This window comes from Coturnix japonica, chromosome 38, assembly GCF_054131305.1.
Source record: "Coturnix japonica strain WE chromosome 38, WE-NBRP24, whole genome shotgun sequence".
Lineage (NCBI taxonomy): Eukaryota > Metazoa > Chordata > Aves > Galliformes > Phasianidae > Coturnix > Coturnix japonica.
The window spans coordinates 3241974-3264535 of NC_140700.1; the positions used below are offsets into that span (position 1 = coordinate 3241974).

At 44.6% G+C, this 22562-nt stretch overlaps 1 protein-coding gene across 2 annotated transcripts; it reads right to left on the bottom strand.

The window, feature by feature from the left end:
* Positions 1-174: 174 nt before the first annotated feature.
* DSTYK (dual serine/threonine and tyrosine protein kinase) lies at positions 175-22519 on the bottom strand. 2 transcript variants are annotated; one of them, XM_015884957.3, is made up of 13 exons: positions 22170-22519; positions 15963-16348; positions 10264-10927; positions 7999-8273; positions 7574-7657; positions 6814-6990; positions 6451-6580; positions 6041-6197; positions 5394-5526; positions 5167-5280; positions 4585-4699; positions 4130-4264; positions 175-3170 (listed from the first exon to the last, which is right to left on the bottom strand). In XM_015884957.3, the coding sequence occupies exons 1-13, from the start codon at positions 22387-22389 to the stop codon at positions 2983-2985; spliced, it is 2778 nt and encodes a 925-aa protein (XP_015740443.2). In that variant the 5' UTR covers positions 22390-22519; the 3' UTR covers positions 175-2982. The 2 variants fall into 2 exon arrangements, with proteins under 2 accessions (XP_015740443.2, XP_085382936.1); XM_085526810.1 differs by lacking the exons at positions 15963-16348; positions 22170-22519 and adding an exon at positions 15236-15366.
* Positions 22520-22562: the final 43 nt, after the last annotated feature.

Genomic DNA, 22562 nt, shown 5'->3' on the forward strand with positions numbered 1-22562 from the left:
GTTGAGCACAGCGCTGCCCGCTGCGTTCGCCTGATGGATCTATTCGCTCTTCCCACAGCCGGCGATCAGGCAAGTGAAGCGGGCAGCCCTAAGAGTGCTCACATATAAAGGGTCCGGGCGGGCAGCGCGATCGCGACGCAAAGTTCCGGGGTATAAAAAGGAACGAGCAAAGCGTTGGGTCTCAGCGGTTTATTGAGGGCTGAACTGATGAAGTCTCTTAATGAAGAGCACGAAGAGAGCAGAAAACACGGTTAGTACAAAAAAAACAAAGTACAAATACAACGATTCGGGGCGGATCATTCCGGTTATTGCACTTGTTTTCTTTTCCTCTCTATGCACCTGGTAAGCTGGTTATATTTAGTTATAACGCTGTAATATAGAGTTACTGTAACACAGAAAAGCAATAGAATATATACAGGGTTTCCAACGGGTTCCTATTGCTGCTGCAGAGCTGAAGGCCACGGGTTGGCTATAACATGGGCTGGGATGGAGCAGATCCACAGCCCTTTAGTGACCCATAAATGAAGGGATAAATCAGCCCTGTGCCATCATCAGCCTTTGCTCCAGCTCCTTTCCCTCTGTAGTGTTTGCAAGTGAAGGCTGAGCGCTGGCAGAGCAAAGCTCAACCCCTAAGCAATGTGCTTCTTGCACCTATGGGGTCCCTATGAACAGCTGACCTGTGCAATGAAAGCTGGGGGCTGAAATCCTACAGCTGAGCTCCCCATGGAGCAGGAGGGGTGTTGTTATGGGGTGGGGTAGCTCCCCATGGAGTAATGATGGTGGAATTAGGGTGTGGGATTGCTACTCTTGATCCCACACAGGTGGCAGTGGTTACATATTAATACAGTTCCTATTAGTCTTGGTCACCTTACTCATAAAAGAAAGGAGAGGAGGGGAAAGAAAGACCTTCTAAAGATAAACTAAGTGAAAGCTCTCTCAAAAAGAGCTTTGTACTCAATGAGGGGGGGAAAGTGCAAAGAAAGCAGTGCAAAAAACCTGCTGTGATGCTGCAAATGGAAACAAGATAAAGTAGCTGCAAACAACAAGGAAAAGGCAGCAGAGAAGTGGCTACGTGGGAAAAGCGATACAAGAAGTTCCTGGAGTTGCATATACAGAGATTTCAGTTTTATTCGTACAGTTTATTTACACCGGTTATGTCTATTAATTGCAAGAGACTGGACCTTGAATCTCCTTGTTTTAAATAAGGTTATAACCACCACGCACAGTAAAGGAGTTAATGCTATTAGTGTCATGAGTGGCATGAACGTGCACCAGGGCAGGGTGATGCCCAGCAATTCTGCTTTGGAAAGTATTCGTTCTTCTCTGCAGATGCAGTTTTGGTTGCTGCCCTTTTTCAGCTGGAGCAGCCATAGATGTGTCTGTATAGAGCCACGTTGTTAATGCCATCACAGACTGGAAGATGCTTATATGTGCATGCAAGTAAAAAACAAAGGGAGGGTTAATATAAAAAAAAGCATTAAGTCTGTTTACTGCATAAAGAATGAAAGCTTTAAACTACTACTGCAGGATTACGTATCCCTTTCCTTAAGCTGTTTAAACAGGCAGATTAGCAGTTGTATTTTTGTTATGTGCTAGCCAATAAATTACAGCAATGAGGTGCAGTAATTCCACGTGCCTGCAGTTCTGGATGCATTAATGCCAGCTTCCCTGGGAAACAAAGCCATCCCCTGCAGCTGGGAAGAACAGGAAACATAGGGAAAACTTGCCCACTCTATTTCCTCATGTAGTAAACAAGGTGCAGTTTCTATCTCAGCCTCCACCCCACAGGTTTGCTGCCCAGAAATGCAAAAGATACGAGGCAAGAACATTGGAGAGTAATGCCCTCTTCATCAGGGCACCAATAGAGCCAAATTAGAGATCCCAGAGTGAAGCCATCAGATGAATGGACGCAACACACAAGCTACTGAGGAAGAACGCATGAAGTGTTTTCCCTTGCCTATGATCTCACCAAGCACGTGAAATTCTCTAAAAGCTGAAGAAACCTTATTTAAAAAGAAAGAAGTCTGTCATAGTTAGTACGATTTAAAACTGTCTTTGCCATCACAACTAATTCAAACCCCAAATGTCATTAAAACGAATTGGCGTTCTCCCCCCCCATGGACAGTCATTAGATGTAATTACTTCAAGTTTGTGTGCTTTGTAATCTGAGCAGTCTTCCATTTGATCAGCAGACTGCAAAAAGAAAGGTCAGGTTTCTTCAGACATTCAGGTAACTATTATGAACCAAAACTAGCAGAAAAGAGCTTTACAGAAGTAAGAGGTGAAGGGTACATAAGAGATAAATAGCTTATAACTTGGGGTCTTTTAACTGCAGTGGAACAGTAGATAATCCCCCTTAGGTAAAACATGGAAGCTTTGCTCCTGTCAATGTAAACATTTTGAGTGTTGCACGAAGCTAATACAGATACAGATCCTCTTAGCTTCTGAACAACACCTTCTAACCTAAAGCCTCTACTTTCTCTTTCCTCTGACCTCACTGTAATTGGTGCCAATCTCTAAGTGATTGGGATAGAGTTATGTGTGAACTGAAGGCCACCGAGGGCCATCAGTTCATGGGAAGAGAGCTGTTACTTTACTCAGTAAAGGCCGTCACGATCAATTCCTAGCAACACAGATGCTACCCAAACACACAAGATGCTTTTGTTTGATTGGTGTTTGCGTGGGATTGGCAAAAATCCCTTTTGGTTCAGGGGAGTGGATTTCTTTTTCCATCATACGCGCACAACTCCATAATAAAAGCTGCAGCAGGGTAACTAGCATCAATGGGGTGTGCTGGGGAGATGTCTCTGGCTGCTGCTCGAGATGGAACATCCTCAAGGTCTCACCTCTACGAGCAATCTTCTGGTTGCTATTATCTGTCCCACTCATGTTAGCCACAAAGAGCTGCATCTGAAGAAGCCATCTGCAGAGTTAGGGGTTCAGAATTCTCCCACAATTAAAAAATCCTTCTGTGCTTCCTTTTCAAGTAGAATCATCCAACCCCTTATTTGGGTGCTCAGAACTCAACTTGCACAGCCTGTCCATGATCCCCTGCAGCATAGGTTGGACAATCCCCAGGAGAGGGCGCTGGGAGGAATCCCCATCCCAACAAGCTTCCATCAGCTGCCAGCATTCCTCGTCAAACACAGGAAGGCGCTCTGGGCGAACTCCTAGGAAACAGAAAGGGACCCCCAGTCACCATCACATAGGACAGCAGCTCTGTCTGATGTCCATTACTTTGGTGCAGGTTGAAGTGACCAAAGCTTGGAGTTTAATGGTACTGATGAAGGTTTACACTGCAGCAAGACCCCCAAGTCAGCTCTGAAGTCAGTCAGGAGCCCACACCCTTCCAAAGGACGGCCAGTGTGTTCAATGTCACTGCAGTCTCCTCTTCATGATTATTCAGGAGCAAAATGAACACTCTCCCCACTCAATTCCTCCCTCTTCCCCCCCCCCCCCCATACACTCTTGATGGTATTTTAGGGAGCAAGTTCTTGTGAAGCAGCATTGAATGTAGCCTTCTGACCAAATACAAAACTCACTCATCTGAATTAATCTTTTTCACATGAGAAGGGGAGAGATTATATGGACAGCAACTCAGGACACAAAGCAGTACAACGTTCTGATACTGTGATGCAGCATTAAGGGTGAAGCTACCCCAACATACTGTGCTAAGCCTACAGGTGAGAGTAAGTTCAGATTTTGGGGAACAAGTGCCAACCTTTCACTTAACATCCAACCCTATGACAGCCTTCATAGTAAACATGTGAACGTAAAGATCACCAAGGCCTCCAGAAACTGCAAGAGATTAAGCATTCTTTAAGGGATCACGCTGTGGTTGGCTAATTCTAGGGTCCAGCTTACATCATAAATATTGCACAGGGTTTATGTGGTTTGTTAGTTAGCACAACCACCTTCTTGCCACAGTGCGAACTGAAGGCCTGTTCATTTTATCCCTGTTGATTTCTGTTAGGTTTTCAGTCGCATATGTCCAAATTTAATAAGACAAGTGTCAATCTTTATGTTGTCACTGACTGTTTAACTTGCATTCTTACCTTCCTCATCTCCTCTCAAATTTTACACAAGCACAAAGCATCACCCAAGAGAGTTCAACATAAGCCATCCATACCTCTTCTAACATTGTTCCAAAGGTGATCTTTGCTTGCACATCTCTCAAAAGCCTCTGGTAGCTTCACATGTCCCGAACAAATGTACCAAAACAAAATGCCAAATGCATAAACATCCACTGAGTTATCGTATTTTCCTGTGACAAAAACATACTTCATCAGCAGGGTAAACATCAGTGTTAGTAGTGAGAACCACCTGAATAATATTTCCCTAATTAAATGCAACTTAACTTTCCAATTACATGAGTTTTAGCCACTTCAGTAAAGCGTCTGAATCAGACAGTTCTCCCCTATTTCATGGGAGCAAAGATTTGAGATACACAAAACCCAACACACACTGTGCACTGTAAGCAAGCAGTCTTCTGATTATTTCATCTATTATCTTTCCCTTCATGAGAAAGTTGATAGATTAGTTTAGCCAGAGTGAGACAGCAGCGGGTTTAGACAGTGAGCATACCTGTAAAAAGCTCAGGAGCCATATGAATAGGTGTGCCTACGATACTGCCAGACATCATGGCTTCTGGTTTGCAGAACCCCAAGTCAGTGATTTTGGCTCGATTCTTTTTGTCAAGCTGTAGAGGAATTCACAGTCAGACAGCTGACAATCACAATCCTCAGTTTTATTACTGCTTTTTTAATATTATGGTTTCCATTGGTGTTTGAAGGATTGAACATTTGTCCTTAAGGAGGCTTCCCTGATTGCTTGGCTGCTCATGAACATTACCTAGGTAAGCTTAGTAATAAAGCATGCCTTCACTTGTCTTTATAGGGTGTGGTTTTGCTTTAATAAGACTAAGAAATGGAAATCCTACTGTTAGCTCATGCTTCAGGAGGTGAGACTCCACCACTCCCTTTCCTGTGCACTGACTGAAACTGAGCTAGGGAAACCCCACTATACAAAACCAGCTGTTGCTAATGATATCTCAAAGTTAAAAGATTCTTTATGAACTAAGCTATGGCATTTACAGCATGCTTCCCCTCCTGCTTAAAGGGAGTCCAAAAAGACTTTGAATTACACAGACACAAAAGCTTTCCTTACCAAGACATTCTTAAGCTTGATATCCCGGTGCACAAGTCCCTGACTGTGAAGATAACGGATTCCTTCAACCACATCCAAGGCAATCTGTAATCGTGTTTCTAATTCTAGCCCAGCCTGCAGAATAAACACACACAGACTTGATTCCTACAAGAGGAAAGTAGCTGCAGCCACATCATGCTTTTATTAATGTACACATAAAAAGGCATAGACACATAGACTGCTGTTACCTTTAGTCCTGTATAGAGGTCTCTGTGCAACCGTTCCATTATCAGTAAGACAGCAATGCTGGAACCTCCTCCATAGCCATAATCTATCACAGAGCCATGGAGATGCACGAGCCGCTCGTGTGACTGCAGAGACCTAGAGGAAGTTGAGCACAGAAAAGTGATCATTCTTACATCCTTCCCTCCAGCCCAGGTCAGTCCTCACCTTCTAAAGGAAAAGTGACCAATAGCTGCAGCTTCAGTACAACAGAAGTAAGATACAGGAGGTCAGTTACTTCAGAGGGGACAAAGACTGGAGAAGAAGGACTGATTCAACACCAGAAGTCAGGAGAAAGAACTGCTTGCTATCATACTCCATTAATTCTAATTTACTCTGAAAATCAGCAAGCACTTGAACAGTGCAGATACCAGGGAATCAGATTAAGACAGGAAAGAGCTTTGCCTGCCCACCATTCTGTGCCTGTCCCATTTTTGCATAGATGCTGTCTTGCATCTGCTAGAAACTGCAGCTTAGTGCACTGCCCTCATGAAATGCTGAGTGCAATGTAGAAAAACAGCAAACAAGATTCTGCCTATGCAAATAGTGGTCGTTTGCAGCAGTGAGTTTAAGGACATCCATATGGAACAAGAAAGGCGCTTGTGAAACATACCTCATATAGTGAAACTCAAGTGCAAGGTCATTCCAGTGCTTCTCATCTGGAGGAACAACAGATTTCAGTGCACAGGGGAAATGCCCTCCCCAGCTGTCACACAGATAGACCACGCCATACTGTCCTCGGCCCAGCTCACGGCCCAACTTTGGTTTGCCTGTAAGGCATAATATCCTTTTAATCAGAAATCAAAGCACGTTTACTCCTTCCTACTACATGCAAAGCATGCTCTCAGGCTGGCAGGCCAGAGCTTTTCACAGCCTAGGAGCTGCACAATTCAAGGTACTCAGTACATGTCAGATGGAGGCTCACTGAAGTACTTCAGTGCAAAGCAAAACATGCCTCCCACCCCTTTACACCCACTGACTGCTTCAGAAGTAGGAAGGCACAGAACAGAACTCATTGCTCACCATGTAACAGCACATCCTGGAGGGACCTGCTCTCCAATGACAGTCGTGCTAGTCGAGGGGCATGATCCTTCCTCACCTTCAGCCACAGATCTTCTGTTTTCTCCAGCCTGCCAGAATGGCCATCTTCTAACTGTAAGAGATACCACACATGCACTGTCATCCTGCCTGGTCTAAAGCCCTATTGTAATAGGGTAGAGGATCCTCCTTAAAGTATCTCTAAAAATAGGACAAATCAGCTCTACCACCTTCACCTACAGAACAGCAGTGTAAAGTGCACAAATTACTCTTTTAACAATTAAAAATCTCCTTGTTTTGCGCATTGACAACCTTGGAAAGCTCCCCTTAATAGCTCCTCACACTCACCTGTCGCAGGGAAGCTGCAAAAGCCTCATGGGAACTGTTTAGCCTGGTCCTGAACTGGCTGCAAATGCTCTTGGCTAATTTGGATGCACTGAGGCTCTCAATAGCATCCTGAGCAACTTTCCTCTTCCAATCACTGGTGATGGCAGGTGGGCTGACCCATGTAATCCGCTGGATTATCTAGTTAAAAACAAGGAAAAGGGAAGAGAAATAAGCAAAACAAATCTGGAGGTTTGTTACCACTCAGTTCACATCACAACTATATGGGAAAAAACTCAATTTCAGTCATCCATACAAGGAACTCAAGAGGGAGAAGGCAGCACAGGTCACTGACAGCTATTAGAGCAGGGACTTGGGAAGTGTCCATGCTTTAAGACAAGTCTAAAACAAAGACCCAAGGCAGCCCTAGCTAGATGGAGAACAGCAAATTGAACTGAATCAAGACTTTAGAAAACAAATGAGATATGCAAGAAAAATCAAAGCAATCATCCAAACCATGAGCAGCAAATGTTTTAAAATACTCTTCATTCCTTTGCTGTTTCAGAACAGAAGGAAACAATATGAAAGAGGTGTTTGCTTTAAATTAAATATTAGCATTCCCAAGAATAAACTACACACACAGAGCAAAGAGAAAGCCATAGCTGTCCAAGGCACATGCCCAAAGTCTAAATTTAGAGGGCAGCCAGACACATTCAAGTGTTTTTTGGAACAAAATATCTCACTACACAATAATGCCTACTAAGAGTAATAGAGATGCCCGAACCTGTTTGATCTGTTCCCACAGCATCCTGGTTACTGTTGAGCCAGAGTGGAATGTGACTTCAACATGATAGGCTGCATTCAGTATCTGGAAAGCAGGGGAAAGATGAACTCTGCAAGCTTTGTTCACAATAATAAAATAAGAAAATAAAGGATGGAGTTCACTTAATAAAAAATTAACAATACGAATCAAGCTCATTAAGTGTTTCTGGGCTGCAAGTTAATTGCTTCATACAGATTTACAAAGGCTAAGTGCTAGGCCTGCAAGAGATAAATTAAGAACCAAGTTTTAACATCTCCCTTAATAACACCAGACCCCATCAGGTGCCACAAAGCTGCATTCCTCCAGTCTCTCCACTTCCTCCCACCGTTGCTGTGTCAAAGAATTGGAACATCCTAGTGTTCTATATGCCAGCTGAGCCACCGTACCTGCTTGAGATAATTGCTTGTGATATGTACAGAACCATCCTTTGACTTCTCCAAACTCCTTGCAGGATGTACTGAAACCTCCCAGGACTCCTCCAGGCTCTTCAGGCATCTCTCCAGGGTCCCAACAAAGCTCTCTCGCAGATAGTCCACTGAACTAATTAACTTGTTGGCAACTGCTTGGTTTAACCGAGAAATAATCAGTTCCTGAATCTGTTTAATACAACACTTTATGTCCTTGGAGCTCACAGGTTCCCCATTCTCAGGAATTATGATATCTGTATGGAAGAAAAGAAAGATGCATAGTCTGTACTCGGTATATTGCTATTGCAACAAGGGCTGCAGAGTCCTGCTGTGAATGCTTTGCAAAAGAGCTACTGCACAACACCACCCCAGGCAGCTTCTGCTCCAAAGGTACTTTTTTCCACTGTTCTACTCCTACAGAGGTACATCACTTGCTTCAGACCCAGATAATGTAACCTGAAGCCAATAGCATTATAAAGTTATAGAAAGAAACAACAGAGAAGTCAGGAGACTCTTCCAAGCCACTCTGCAAGCAATAAGCACTGCTGGATATTAGATGCTAGAATGTAATGGTGGTTATGTGATATTTTCTCTCCTCTACCCTTGAAAAAGGTTGATCAGCGTTTGGTATTTTTAAACAAATACAGAGCAATCACCATCCTTGCACTGTAACCAGGTCGAACAGTATTACGTTACTATTAGGAGTGGAAGATTTGTCTCTGGATTATGGCCAGCAGCCTGGACTAAAAACCAATCAGTGATCAGCAGATGGCATTAGCTCCTCAAAGTAACACCATCCTCCTAAGATACCACTGAGAGCCAACAAGATGCTTCACTCTTAAGTGAATACCATGGTTGGTTATTTGTGTATATAAACAAGGAAGCCGGTGCTTTAGCTTACACTGTGCTTTAACTCTGCATAGATGGGTATCTCTTCTAATGGGACAAACAGAAGACCAGAAATGATTTTTGCCTATCCACGGAGTAATAGCATCATTAAATAGAGAGAATTAACACACTGTACATTTAAGCACATGCCTTTTCTTTTTTCCCTTCCGGAATGCAAATAACTTCATGTTGCAGTCAGAACAAGCTCTTTGTGGAGGACATTTTCACACGAGCACTGCAAAGCAAACATTGCAAGAAACAGGGAAGATCTCATCCATTTCTATATCTCATCCATTCCACCTCTAGAAGCACAAATATCCACATCCTAACCCACAGGATACACAATTCTTCATTCCTCCTCTTCCTCCCAGGACACAACATTCCAGTTTGAAAGTCAGATAACTTTGTTTTGACCTATTTTGGCTGGAGTTTTGGCCTCTCGCATCTCATCAGATCACTCAAATTCTATGTTAATAGCCTAGAGTTATTTTTTGACTTGGAGTTAAAAAAAAAACAACCTCTTTCCTTATCAGCCCAGTGAACTGCTTTTCCTTTGAAGAGAAATGATTGTTACATTAAGCCCCTGCTTGGTAAGCAGAAGAGGTAAGAAAAAGCTGTAGAGCATCAATCTACAAATTGTCCCTTTGAAGTCTATGACAAGCCCTGTATTCCCAGAGACAAAATTTGGATAGTACCTCACCCCTCACACAGCTGACACACATCTGTGTTCTCCCAGCCTATTTTCCTTCTCTTGGAGCCTCAGGTAAAATAAGATGCAGTGAGAACTCCCACATTTCCCAAAAGCACACACCAAAGGCCAAGTACAGCCTCAGGAGAACAGTACATTAAAGCTTTTGAAGGAAAACCTTACCTATTGGAAAGGGTTTCATTTTAGGAGCTCCTATACTCCAAAGCCTATTGCAGATCTCTCAAATAAATCAAGCAAAACCAACAAAAATCAAGTCTTCAAAGTCAAAATTCAACTTTTTACCTTAGGACAGACCTATTCCCAAGTCCCAACACAATTTCTGAAGTGAAGTTAAGACATGTTCTTCTTCTGCAGAACAGGGAATTAAAGCAAATAAAACATCCTACCCAGCAAGCTAGAATGGAGCAAAGTGCCTGATGCATAAGAAATATAAAACTTCATATTTTCAAGCCTCAAATCTGGGAGCAGTACTTTATAACCAGGAGATACTACATAAATAAATCCTTTGTTTACTAGGTCTGAACTGGCTCATAAAGTCTAGACTCCTATCAGCTACACCCACAGCAGACAGCAACTGTTACTCCATTGCCTTTGGTTAACATCCCCCCAACCACTTCGTTCCAATCACTCTTGTGCAAGCAGTTTACCTTTGAATTCCATATTAGCAGCGTCTTCCAGGAGCTCTTCTTTCATATTGCTAAGAGTCTCTATGATCATGTCCTTCATCTCCTCTTGCTTGCGGTTGGCAATGTTCATCAGAGACTCATAGAGCTCGTTCTCCTTCCTGCGGGTATACTCCAGCCTCTTGGGTGTGATCTGCAGGTCCCGCTGCATGTCAAAAGCCTGGTTGATGAAGATGTTGAGGCAGCGGCAGTGAACCTCATTTAAACTGGTGGCTGCTTCCACGAGATGCTTCTGCAGCACCTGCCTGGAAAAAGTGCTTAGGAGACGGAGCTTTTCCAGCTGCTCCACCAGCATGCTTTGGGCATCAGCATCAGGGCTGGGTGCCCCACAGCTGCAGTGGTTGGTGCTCAGGTACTCCAAATCCATCAGCTGGCAGTAAAGAGAGGACTTTTCGTTATCAGTTTTTATAGGAGAGATCAGCTCAGTTCCTGACTCCGGCACCTTGAAGAAGAAAATGGGCAAAGAGAATTTCTCTTTGATTTCACGCAGTTCATTCTCGTCTGATGAAGAAAGTTCGGCCTCGCTGATGGCAAAGATGACAACGAGCAAGACCTGGTTCATGTACTCCCCCAAGGTGGCTTCAGCAGACTGGAATCCACGACATGGCGCTACCACAACATCCACCTCCTGACAAGTAAGAAGGTTAAAGAAGATAGAAGGTTAAAGGTAGTTGTGTGCAGGTTCTTTTTAGCAGTAAGGAAGCAAGAATGCACTGTAATTCATTCACAAAGTGCAAGACAGAAACATTTGCACCCTTTAGAAGACTTACACAGCTTCAAACACACCTGTAATACCAATAACTGCACAGCAGCAGGGATGCAGTCTGGAATCAATGCCTGCTGGCTCCAAAACTCTCCTTGTGTACCAAGTATCTGCATTTTAGCTTGATCCAGAACAAAACTTACAACAAGCTTCCCAGGGAACCACTATCACAGCACAGCAGTTATTCTCTAGTGTATGCCTTTCATATTTTGCACCAACCTCCCCCACTAAATACACTCTCAGCCTCCCACTGATGCTTATGTGATATCTGCAGCTCTTCCAGGAGATATTTGTGCTGTCAGATTTCAGTGTAGCTTCCAACAGCAAGAAGCATTACATGACCCACCACTGCCAGGCAGCACAACAACCTATTGCAAAGAGTTTGCAGCCAGAGGATGGGGAGGAGGAACAGATGGCTGCAATAAGTTTGCTTATAACATCCTTCAAATCTATCCAGTATCTAAGAGATCTTGTTTATATCCTTACTGCCTAGAGTTCTAAGTGCTTTGGTTGCATGCTAATTTCACTAAAAGAGGCCATTTTTAAGGCCTGCTTCCTTCCCTTACAAAGGAAGAACATACACCTGCAAGCATTTGAGAACAGTGTTAGAACTGAGTGTGTGTGACTTGAATTGAAGACAAACTGAATTGCCATCTTCCCAGCTCACAACAACAGGCTCTAATCAAGAATTCTCCCATCGTTTTGTTTTTTAATCTCCACCAGAATTACCAAGATGAACGACTTGACCACATCTAGCCCAGTGATAACAGGAAGTCATTATGGTGCTGGGACTCTGGGCTGCTCACACCTGCCTAGCACAGGGCTGGAGCAGACAGGGATGCGACATAGTGATGCTCACCAGGACGTGACTCAGCCAGCCACAAACAAAGGAGGAAGCCAGAGCTGTCTCTAGGAGACGGGGAGAAAACCAACACAGTGCAGAACACAGCCTGAGCAACTGGGCCTTCTGTTTCCATAGAGGCATCACGGGCTTTTCTGAGGATCATTAGCAACATTTTATTATTATTATTATTAAATTAATGCCTTACAGAAGCTTAGATGGTGCTCATGCAGCCTCGTACTACTGGGGATCAAGTCTTCCACATGGGACAACCTGTGACTCACACTGGATTCCTGAAATTCCTCAACAGGTTCTCATGAGGTCACATTCCTGAACGCTTCTGACAGAGCTGTAGGCACAAGATTGCTGTCAAGTAACTTCATTCACATTTCCACTAACAGAAAGGCCCTCTTTTAAGCATCAGCTTCCCACTCAGCACTCATTGTATACAGTTGCAGCTATTCCACTTCACGTAATGCACAATTCAACAGGTACAGATGTCAACAGCCATGCAAAAAAGCACCTTCAGACACCCTGTATGTACATCTATAGGCTCAGACCTTCAATGCCAGCATGGTCACCACCTCCTATATCCCAAAAGTTAAATTAAAAACCAGTCAGATTCTCACCCCAGCTCCTACATCAAGCAGATGATGAAGGAAGGCCAACACGTGCTCGTGCTAAGCCAATCTGAAAGCTGTGCCTTGCAAGGGAATCACTGCAGTCTGACAGTTACCATGCTAACTACAAATGAATGGTGATCTCAGCCTCTTTATTAACCTGAGGTATATATATACCCTTAGATTCTATTTTGAATTTGGTTTGGGGTTCTTTTTTGTTGGTGGTGATGTTCTTTTAAACCTTTGCTGGAAGAGCCAACTCAAGAGAACCTGCAAGACAAACACATGCAACAGTGTTCTTCCCCTATAGAAGATGCATGGCCAAGCCAGCAAAACTAGAAACAGAGAACAGATCCCACAAGAGGGAAGAATAATTGCATGCTGCTGATGGATTCAGGATCTTCTGCCCTCAGTTATTCCAGTGGAAACGAACAGAAGATGATGAGCACTTCAGCACACCCCAATGTAATCCAAGACTGTGTAGAAGGAACTCAGCCAGCACAGAAGCTTTCTGTGTTCCTGTATTAATGCCACAGTCCAAAATGCTCTCAAGATCAGGGCACATTCTTCCAAATTTTAAGCAGGATGTGCTCTAAAATTACAGCCCCACAGCTATGTAACCACATTCTTTCCTACTTTAACAACTACCAATTAGTATGACCTGAATCACTGCTACGGTACCTTAAGAAATGCAACAGAAACTCAAATTCAGTTGTTCTGCTGCAGTTCATAAAACCACCCCGTATTTCTATTTTATTCATTTTCCAGCTTTGTCGGAGCAGCTGAAATGTCTTCTCTCCCTTCGAGCCCTGGATAAGGCCTCCCCATCCTGAGACTGAAAGTAGAACGAAGCACAAAGCAAAATGAAGGCATAAAAAAAAGGAAGCTTTCAGCTTGGCCGCCCTCCTCTCATTCAGCCGCACCACCCAGATGAAAACCAATACTTCAGAGAAGTCTGTTTGGGCTTCTAGGCACAACTGATAAGATTTAGGGAAAGAGCCAACTGTTTACTTCCACTGTAAATCTAATAATCTGTCTGGCCTGATGGATTATTCCCCATGACCTAAATGCATTCCCGAACACAGAGATCCCCAAGGAACAAAGCACCTTTCCCACGCTTTCCTTCCCTTCTCACTTACAGGAAAGCCACATTCACAAACCTATTAACACAGCATTTGCACAGAAGGCTACCCAAGGAAATGAGGTTTTCAGTTCCCTTCTCCTCAGCCCTTTTTTTCCCCTGTGATTAGATGCAGACATCCTTTAGCAATACAGAAGAGCACCTGGATATCAAGACATTATAAAGCAGAATAAACTGAAGGCGCTGCATTCACAGTGCAGTAGCATACATTCATATTCAATTTATCATAAAGTACAAAATATGTGTGTGTAAATATATATATAGACACTTGTCTTACAAATAACTTACCCTTTACCACAGCAGTAGTTAATGAGATTTGATTTAGCAAGCATCTGCACCATGATTCAGCACTAAGTGGATGCACAACACAGCAGCATGCAATCTAGGTGCCCAAGCTGGCCAGTGCAATTAAGTCTTGTCGTAAGAGATGTTGAGGCCTAAGAAGCTGCACAGCTTTCCCCAGATCCTGGTGGTATTTTCCTGGTAGATAAGTGCCCCCATTATGCAGAATTAATGTGATTTCAAATGCAGCACACAAACAACATCCTCATCTCCTGAAACAGCGTGAGCCCACAGCAAAAGGTCTGCAAACCTCCTTAAACACCAGCAAGTTCTCTTAGCATCCAGATACAGAGAATGCAAGGCTATCATTAAGCACGTAATCATTCTGCTGTTGAAAGGAAGAAATGCCAACAGATGATAAATCAGGAATTCCAGATAGCAGGTGGGGTAAAATTCAGATTGATTCCTCTTCTCTTTACCCAAAAGGTGCCAAAATCTTCAAAATCCCAGTTTCTGTGCAAAGCTGAATCCTTAAGATTGGTACTAAATATCATGTTATTGTCAAGCATGACAATGTTATTAGGCTACTAGTCTTCATTTCACAGCTAATAAAAAGCAGAAGTTCTTTCAGAGTAGTTCTGCAGACACAGTTTTGGATAATACCCAAAAAGCCTCATCCATTACTATTCCAGACATCAAATCCACTAATTACAGAAGCAGTGTCCTTGACGAGCTGTTCTTGTGCTGGTTGTTGGCTTTGGTTTTTAAACTTAGTTGTCTTAGTGCATGCTAGACAGACCTGGAAAATACACATTAGCTAGAGGGCTGAAAAAGGCAAGCTTCTCTCTGGGACTGCAGACCCCATTAAGTTAATAGGAAGCTACCTCCAGCCCAATTCACTGCTGAAACACCTACCTCCTCCCATCAGCCTTAAAAAATATTTGTGTTCATTTTTTCAGCCCATCAAACTTATGTAAGAAATCCTTTGACTCAGTCTTGAGGTTAGCTGTGATTCACCCTCCCTCTCCTGCTGCTGGAAGAGGGTTTTATTTCACCAAGCCTTTTCAAATTAATCTGAGTAGCTGTTTTCATCTAAGTGTCCTAAATATAACCAAAGCCAGACAGAGGGATCTTTGTCACTCGCATAAGAAACATAAATGTAGAGAGGGTTGTAAACTGCAGCATGGCTAAGCTGATGCATCAAAACACACACAAGCAAAATAAATGCGAAGCTAAACACTCTGCATGCTACAGCAAATTCCACATGCAGATCCAGAACAGGCATTTACTTTGCAGCAGCTGATCTGGTGCTCTTCAGGAAGGTGCTGATGCTTCATCTGCAATCTACAAATACCACTTGTGTTCTTTCAGTGGGTATGGGAGGCCACAAACACCCCACAACACAGCACTGCCTTGTTGGTGTCATTAGGGGAGGCTTCACTTCAGCTGCAGTCTGGGTTTGTAAAACATCTCAGCCTGAGGAAAACAGACTGAGTTTCCACTTTGTGCCTAGCTGAAATGATGCCTTAATTCAAATGCCCCATAGAAAAGTTACCTTGATAGATCACTGTTCAACAACAAAGTTTATACTCTTACTTGCACAAACACAGATCAGATTCTTTGCACTTAAGCAATTTATGTTTAAGAATAAATAATCTGCTATGGATAGCCAAAACAATGTTCAACGTGTATTACACTGCAATAAAAACAGCTCAGTATAAGATCTGTAATTCAAAGAAAGCTTATGGAAGCTATTAAAAGGCATGATATACAACTCTCATCTTTAGAGCTATTTACTAAACACCAAACAAACCCATCCAGGACAGGAGTATGAGTAAGTGAAGAAGAGGGGAGGTACAAGCAATGGCAGACAAAGCACTGCAAACAGACTCCCACCTCCTTGTTCCTAACACCTCCAACTTCCATTGACATCACTGACCTCCACTGATGGTTTCACCACAAGGTTTTACTGCATCTTCTGTTCAATAAGACAATTGTGCACAGACATACGGTTACCTTTAGCAGCGAGTATGGCAGCACGACCTCCAGCTCTGCTATGCGGTGAGCAGGATCTTCACTGTCCCCACGGATCTCTAAGTCCTCCTCAGGGATGGTGTCCCAGTGCCCTCGATGGGCCGCCATCATATGGACCAGTTCATATTGCTCAGGAAGTGCTAAACTAACCCGTGTTTGAGTCCCATGTGTGAAACGGATCCGCCGCCGCTTACAGTTCTCCTCGCTGCTGATTTTGGTGGTAGGCAGCAGCTTCTCACCCAGCAGTATGTTGAGTAACTGGCATTTGGCATTACAGTTCTGGCCAAGAATGAGGAGGCAAGGGTGCCAGCTCACAGTCTGCTGGAGGTGCTCTTCCTCATGGCGAGGGAAGGAAATGAAGTTCTGTCCTGAAATGGAGTACAAACTGAGTCAGAATAGGTTGACTGAACAGTAAGCCTCATACCTCTAAGGCAACTGAACACCAGCATTCAGACATCATTGCCCCACAGCCAGTTAAGAAACACACAGAGCACCAAGCATTTACTTTTGTATCCTAGAGCTAACATCAGCAATTTGGGACTTTCACTGTGTCAGTATGGAGGTCCGCAGCAGTTTGACTTATAGCAAGTCATGAAACAGGTTTACTCTGTTCTCTTTTGCCCTAGAAAGAGTTTACACAGCTCTCTTGAACAGGGTGGTGGAAGATGAATGGTAGATCCTAAAAGCTAAGAGGAAACAGTTGTCAAGGCTGAAGCAACCAAAGGGCTAAAGACATCTGCACTATAGAACAATGCAGCCTAAAACACATTAAGCAACAGATTTACTCTCTGACTGCACCTAACAATACATGTCTTTCCTTTCCATCCAAAGGGAGTCATGTATATAGCTGAACTAAACCAGCAGAGCTTGCCAGATATTCTTACCAATTTTACATACAGTGTTTTTGCTGGAAAAGGAAACAGCTGAACATCTCCTGCAGAGCAGCCAGAACTCCCTGGAATGACTCTCCTTCCCCATCTGCCATTGGAAGCATCACTACAACAGCCCACTAACCAAGCTGTTTGATTTCTTAGCCCATAGTCGCGTTTGCCTTACTACATTAATGCTGGAGAAAACAGTCTCACTATTGAATTGAGCTTCTGAATTCTTTCAGAAGTACTAAACGCAGCTTTTCCCCTGCTCAGTCATCTAAGCTGAAGTGTAAGCAGCTTTGTGTTACCTTATGCATAGCAACAGAACAATTCTGGTTGCACCAAGAGACAAACAAATTCCCCCCCATCTGCTGCCCTTCAGTCTCATGAGTCCCCATCAGCTGATGCTCCACCCAGCCAAAGAACAGGCCCCATTCTTCCAGACCTGAAGGCAGATGGCACCCAAAAAACAAAACAAATTCAGTCCTAAACACAACAGCCAAATTTCAGAGCCAACAAACAAGGATGACTGCCCTGAGATTGGACAAAGCAACATGAAGAGCATGAAACTGGGCTCACATAGCACAGCACAGAAGCACCAGCGGGGATTTTATAGGGGAAGGTCCTGTTTCACCAGGGCTATTAAAAGAATTGCAATGAGTCATGTTCCGGCACCCAACAACGTTTCAGCATCTCCAGCCCTAAGATGCTTTGATGTACCAAGATACTTCCTCAATATGGGTAACCAAATGAAAGCCAACGGTTATTCCAGACCTCATTCTGATGGCTTTCCACTCTGTGAAAGTAATCCAAATTAGGAGCCCCATAAACCAAGAGACCATGTGAGCCCAGTTGGACTTACAGTACAGCCTTAAAGCTCTGACATTACAAGGAAATCCTACAAAAGGTTAAGGAGGCATCACTTGCTGAAGCCTGACTCTTTAGCAGCTCTGATAAACAAGCCTTTTGAAACACACAACAAGAGCAGAATGACCACATCAAGTGACCAGAGGACAGAATCAAGCAGCGCATCAAAGAAAAGTCAAAGAAAACCCACACGTAACACATCTATGCCTTCAACTACAAGAAAAGGATCCCTTTGATCCAGTTACATCTGCTGAAATTTCAGCTGGGATTCAAGCATCAGATATCATGAAAACACAATCAGGAGATGCATTGAAACCTTCCTTACATTGGCTATTGGAAAAGAAACAGGCAGATTTCACCCACTCCTTGCTCTGCATTTACATGCACTTAATGCCAGTGAGATAACTGAAATCCATCAGTTCAGCTGAAGCCATTGCAGCATTGAATGAATAAATACCACATCTTTCTTCTCTTCACACACACAACCTCCTCGAGTTCTTCACCAAGTCAGTTTGCTACAGTCAGAATCTGCAATGAATTTAACATCATGTCAACCCTCAAAGACTTTAAGGTCTCAAATTTGGAGCAAGCTGCAGTCACGGAGCAATTACCTGTGATTCTGTATTGCACAGAACTTATTGCTATTTCTGCTCATGAAAGCAAGACATAAGACATAGTGTAGTTCATAGTTTACTTAGTAGGTGGTAGCTCTAACATAGGGAAAAAACAACCTGACCTAACAAAAAAAGCAGATTTAAGATGTTCTGAAGAGATGCAGCAACGTTCCCATCTATGTGAGCACCTCCTATCCGTGACAGAAACTGTGTCATTTGGAGACATGTGATAAGCACTTCAAAAATAAGGCTGCAGGGGAGTCCCTAAGCGCGTGCATCCCATTCAGCTCCCTGTGATGAAAGGCGGCCTGTCCACAAACAAGGAGGTCTCTCACCAGGAATCAGCACAGAATTCAGACAAACTCTCTGCAAAACAAGCTCAGGTTGAAGTTAACAAACCTGCAGGAGCCCTCAGCACTTAATACTTCCCCTCCTTGTATCTCCAGTCTCATTTGTCTTTGTGGTGTTTCTGATGGCACTTTCACACTCCTTGCAGACACTGAGATCTTCCAAATTCCTCAAGTTCCATGGCAGCCCATGTGTTACAGAATGCTTTGACCCTGACAAGATTTACAGTTAACAAACTCTGTTACATGAACCACCACACATCCATCAGCAGTGCTGTTCATTCCAGAACAAACGAAGCTAATGATCACACCAGCAAACAGCTCTCACAATGTTAATACCTCCATAGTCTGCAGCAGCAAGCCTCACCTTCTGCTCAGCTCAAAGCACGTTGGTCAGAGCTTCCCTGACCTATGCAAGGAGTTTCTTCTCAAACAGCCCCTCTATCACCTCTCTGGCCTTAAAGCTCACCTTATGTTTACATACCCACCAACACAATACAAGCCTTAACCCTGAGGATCACAGCAGCATGGGGAGAAGTCACATTTTAACCAGCATATATACTCTCAGTCAATACAGCATCAGACAACTCTCCTAAAAACCTTTGGTTAACACATTCAGCCCCCTCTAAAACACATTTATGCATGGAGTCTTTAGGCCATCAAGCCTATGGCTTTTCACCAGACAGGCACACATTAAGATGATACCACTGCTGCCAATGGAATAATGAGTGTGCTGTGGTTATCTGTACAAAAGGTGCAGTATGAACCACTCTGATCCACTCCTGACAAACACTGCTGTCATCCTCATGAAGCAGAAGCAGGTGGGACAAGTTGCTCTTCTCATTGCCCAGCCTTGGCTGCTCTGCTCACCTGCAAGCAGAGCCTGACAGATCCCTTCATACAGCACTGCCTGGACTGTGCTTTAGCTTGTTGATTTCTATTGATTCAAAGGGCACTTACCTTTCTCCACTCTTACACCAGCTTCACGGGTGTCTCAAAAGCAAACCCTCACGCATTTGTTTTGTTTCCAAGACATCTCAGTTTACTTTCTCTGTTTATTTTCCTCCTTCAGCTGTAGGCAACAAGTGCCCTGTCCATTTCACTTCCTATTTTCCTACCTATTTCACGCTCCAACATTTTGCACAGCGCTGCAAAAAAGACTTTAAGACTGTTTAGCCAGCATTACTTTCACTTCAAACCCACTTGCAGTGCAAAATGATTCTGAAGTCTGTGTAAACTGAGTCCTGCAAACCCTCTGACACTTCAAATAATCCATGTTAGAAAGGGAAGAACATTTATTACCAGAGAAAGTAAGCGTTACATTTCAGAGAGTACAGGAAACACACAATTCAACTAAACCTTCCAAGAATAAAAACCTCCATTCAGAGCTGACTATTCATGCACAAAGGCAATAAGCGCTATCAGTGCCTTAGGTTTCAAAGGGTTGTAAATGTTACACAGTCTCTGCTATCTGAAATCCTGAACCCACAGCCTACACTGTCATTACTGTTCGCATGAGCAAGTTTCAAAGCTGTCTGTGTTTCTTGAAGTCCTGATACTTGAAGGCCAATGGGTAACCCATGCAACAGTAAAGTCAAACCAGGTCAAAGTTAGTGCTGGAAAGCCAGGTTTTAAGCATTCCATGGCAGAAACAAGCAGGATATCTGGTGGAATCCATATCTGACATCAGGAATGTTCAATTAATAATGCACACACATCTATAAAGCTCTACAAGCAGACTTTTAATATGTAATTGATATTGGGCTGGCATCAAGTAACCAAAAAAGAACAACTCGTGTTGAATGCTCCATTCAAAGAGCACTGATAGCAACAGAAAGAGCAAAACGAGCTAGTTCCTCCTTCCTTAAAGTCAGTGAAAGATATATAAACAAACACACGTCAGCTAGATTTTTAACAAGCTACTCACTTCTATCCTAAAAGCTCCTATGGAACACTTTCTTTTTGGACACAGAGCAACAGAGGAGCTCGACAACACTTTCAAATAGGAACGGCAAGCATAAGACAAGCATGGACAAGTAGCCAACAGAGATGACTCATGAACTGTTTGGAAATGCATAAAGAAGATCTTTATATATATTTAATGTCACGCTGAAGTCTTCTCACGAGACAGTCTGATGGAATACAGAGTTCTGCACAAGGCAGGAGGTCTCCAAACTGCATAAATGTTTGTCAACACTAATAGATGAATGGCATGGCACATAGGACACTCTGAAAGCCAGCAGCTCATAGTACCTCACCTGGCTGGCCCCCACCCCACAGCTTCCAACCCAACATAGGCTACAGCTCACCTTGCAGCCCTCACACCTCACCTACCTGCTGCAGTCCACAAGCCTTCCCAAACCATGGGGTTATAAAGGTTGGAAAAGGCACCTAAGATCATCAAACGCAACTCTGACCCATCTGTGCAGATCCATATCCCTCATTGCCACAAACCCACAGTTCTGAGCCTTCCACTTCCCTGGGCAGCCTGTGTCAATGCCTGACCACTCTTTTAGAGTGGAGATTTCTGTCAGCCTCCAAGAGACCCTTCCCTGGCACAACATAAGGCCACCACCTCTTATGGACCTATTGCTACCACCTGCAAGAAGCCAATCCCCACCTCACACCAAGGGGAGCCATAGAAAACAACACAGTCTCCCAAATCACCCTCATCATCAGCCCAGATTCCCATACACACACACACCCCACACCCTGCCATAACAGCCCCATAACACCAAAATACAACCTATCCCCTCCAACCCCCACATCCCACCTTACCAACTGGTCCCACTCTGCACACAGCCCACCCCATCAGGCCCCATTCTTCCCCTCAGCCCCCTCTACACCCCCATAGGCCCCATTCTACCCCTCAGCCCCCATACACCCCCATAGACCCCATTCTACCCCTCAGCCCCCCCTACAACCCCATAGGCCCCATTCTACCCCTCACCCCCCCATAAACCCCATTCTACCCCTCAGCCCCCCATACAGCCCCATAGGCCCCATTCTACCCCTCAGCCCCCTCATACACCCCCATAGGCCCCATTCTACCCCTCAGCCCCCCATACGCCCCCATAGGCCCCATTCTACCCCTCAGCCCCCCATACACCCCCATAGGCCCCATTCTACCCCTCAGCCCCCCATAGGCCCCCACAGGCCCCATTCTACCCCTCAGCCCCCCATAGGCCCCCACAGGCCCCATTCTACCCCTCAGCCCCCCATAGGCCCCCACAGGCCCCATTCTACCCCTCAGCCCCCCATAGGCCCCATTCTACCCCTCAGCCCCCCCATAGGCCCCATTCTACCCCTCAGCCCCCAATAGGCCCCCATAGGCCCCATTCTACCCCTCAGCCCCCCATACACCCCCATAGGCCCCATTCTATCCCTCAGCCCCCCCATAGGCCCCATTCTACCCCATTCTACCCCTCAGCCCCCCCATACACCCCCATAGGCCCCACACCGAGGCCTCCCTACCCCCGTAGGCCTCACCTCCATCCCTCGTTCCGCCGGTCCCGCTGTGGGTCCCTTCACCGCTCGCCACCCCCGAAGCGAAGAGGTTCCCTTGGGAATATTTGACGTCGCGGAAGAACTTCTTGGTCTCTCTCAGGTTCTGCTGTAACCTCGCTAAGTGCCGGTTGTAATGTCCGAAACAACGACACAGCTCCCGGCTCAACCCACCCCGCCACGAAGGGGCTCCTTCACCCTCCATCTCCTCCGTGTCCGTTCCTATATCCCCTCCCCACAACGCGGAACGCTCCGGCCCCTCCAGGCTGCGGCCTATCCGCCCCTCTCGGAGGGAACAACGCTAACCACAGCTGCCTGGCCTAGTCTTATCCCACCCCCCCCACCCCCCACCCTCCCTCCTCCCCTACCCCCCAACCG

Bases quoted from the DNA above. Each gene is read 5' to 3' on its own strand.
- DSTYK (XM_015884957.3), bottom strand. From the start codon at position 22,389: ATGGAGGGTGAAGGAGCCCCTTCGTGGCGGGGTGGGTTGAGCCGGGAG. The intron at 6,991-7,573 runs GTTCGGGCATCT...GTTTTTAACTAG, and splicing joins TGTGGGAACAGATCAAACAG to ATAATCCAGCGGATTACATG. The intron at 6,198-6,450 runs GTGAGCAATGAG...TATGCCTTACAG, and splicing joins CCAGGATGTGCTGTTACATG to GCAAACCAAAGTTGGGCCGT.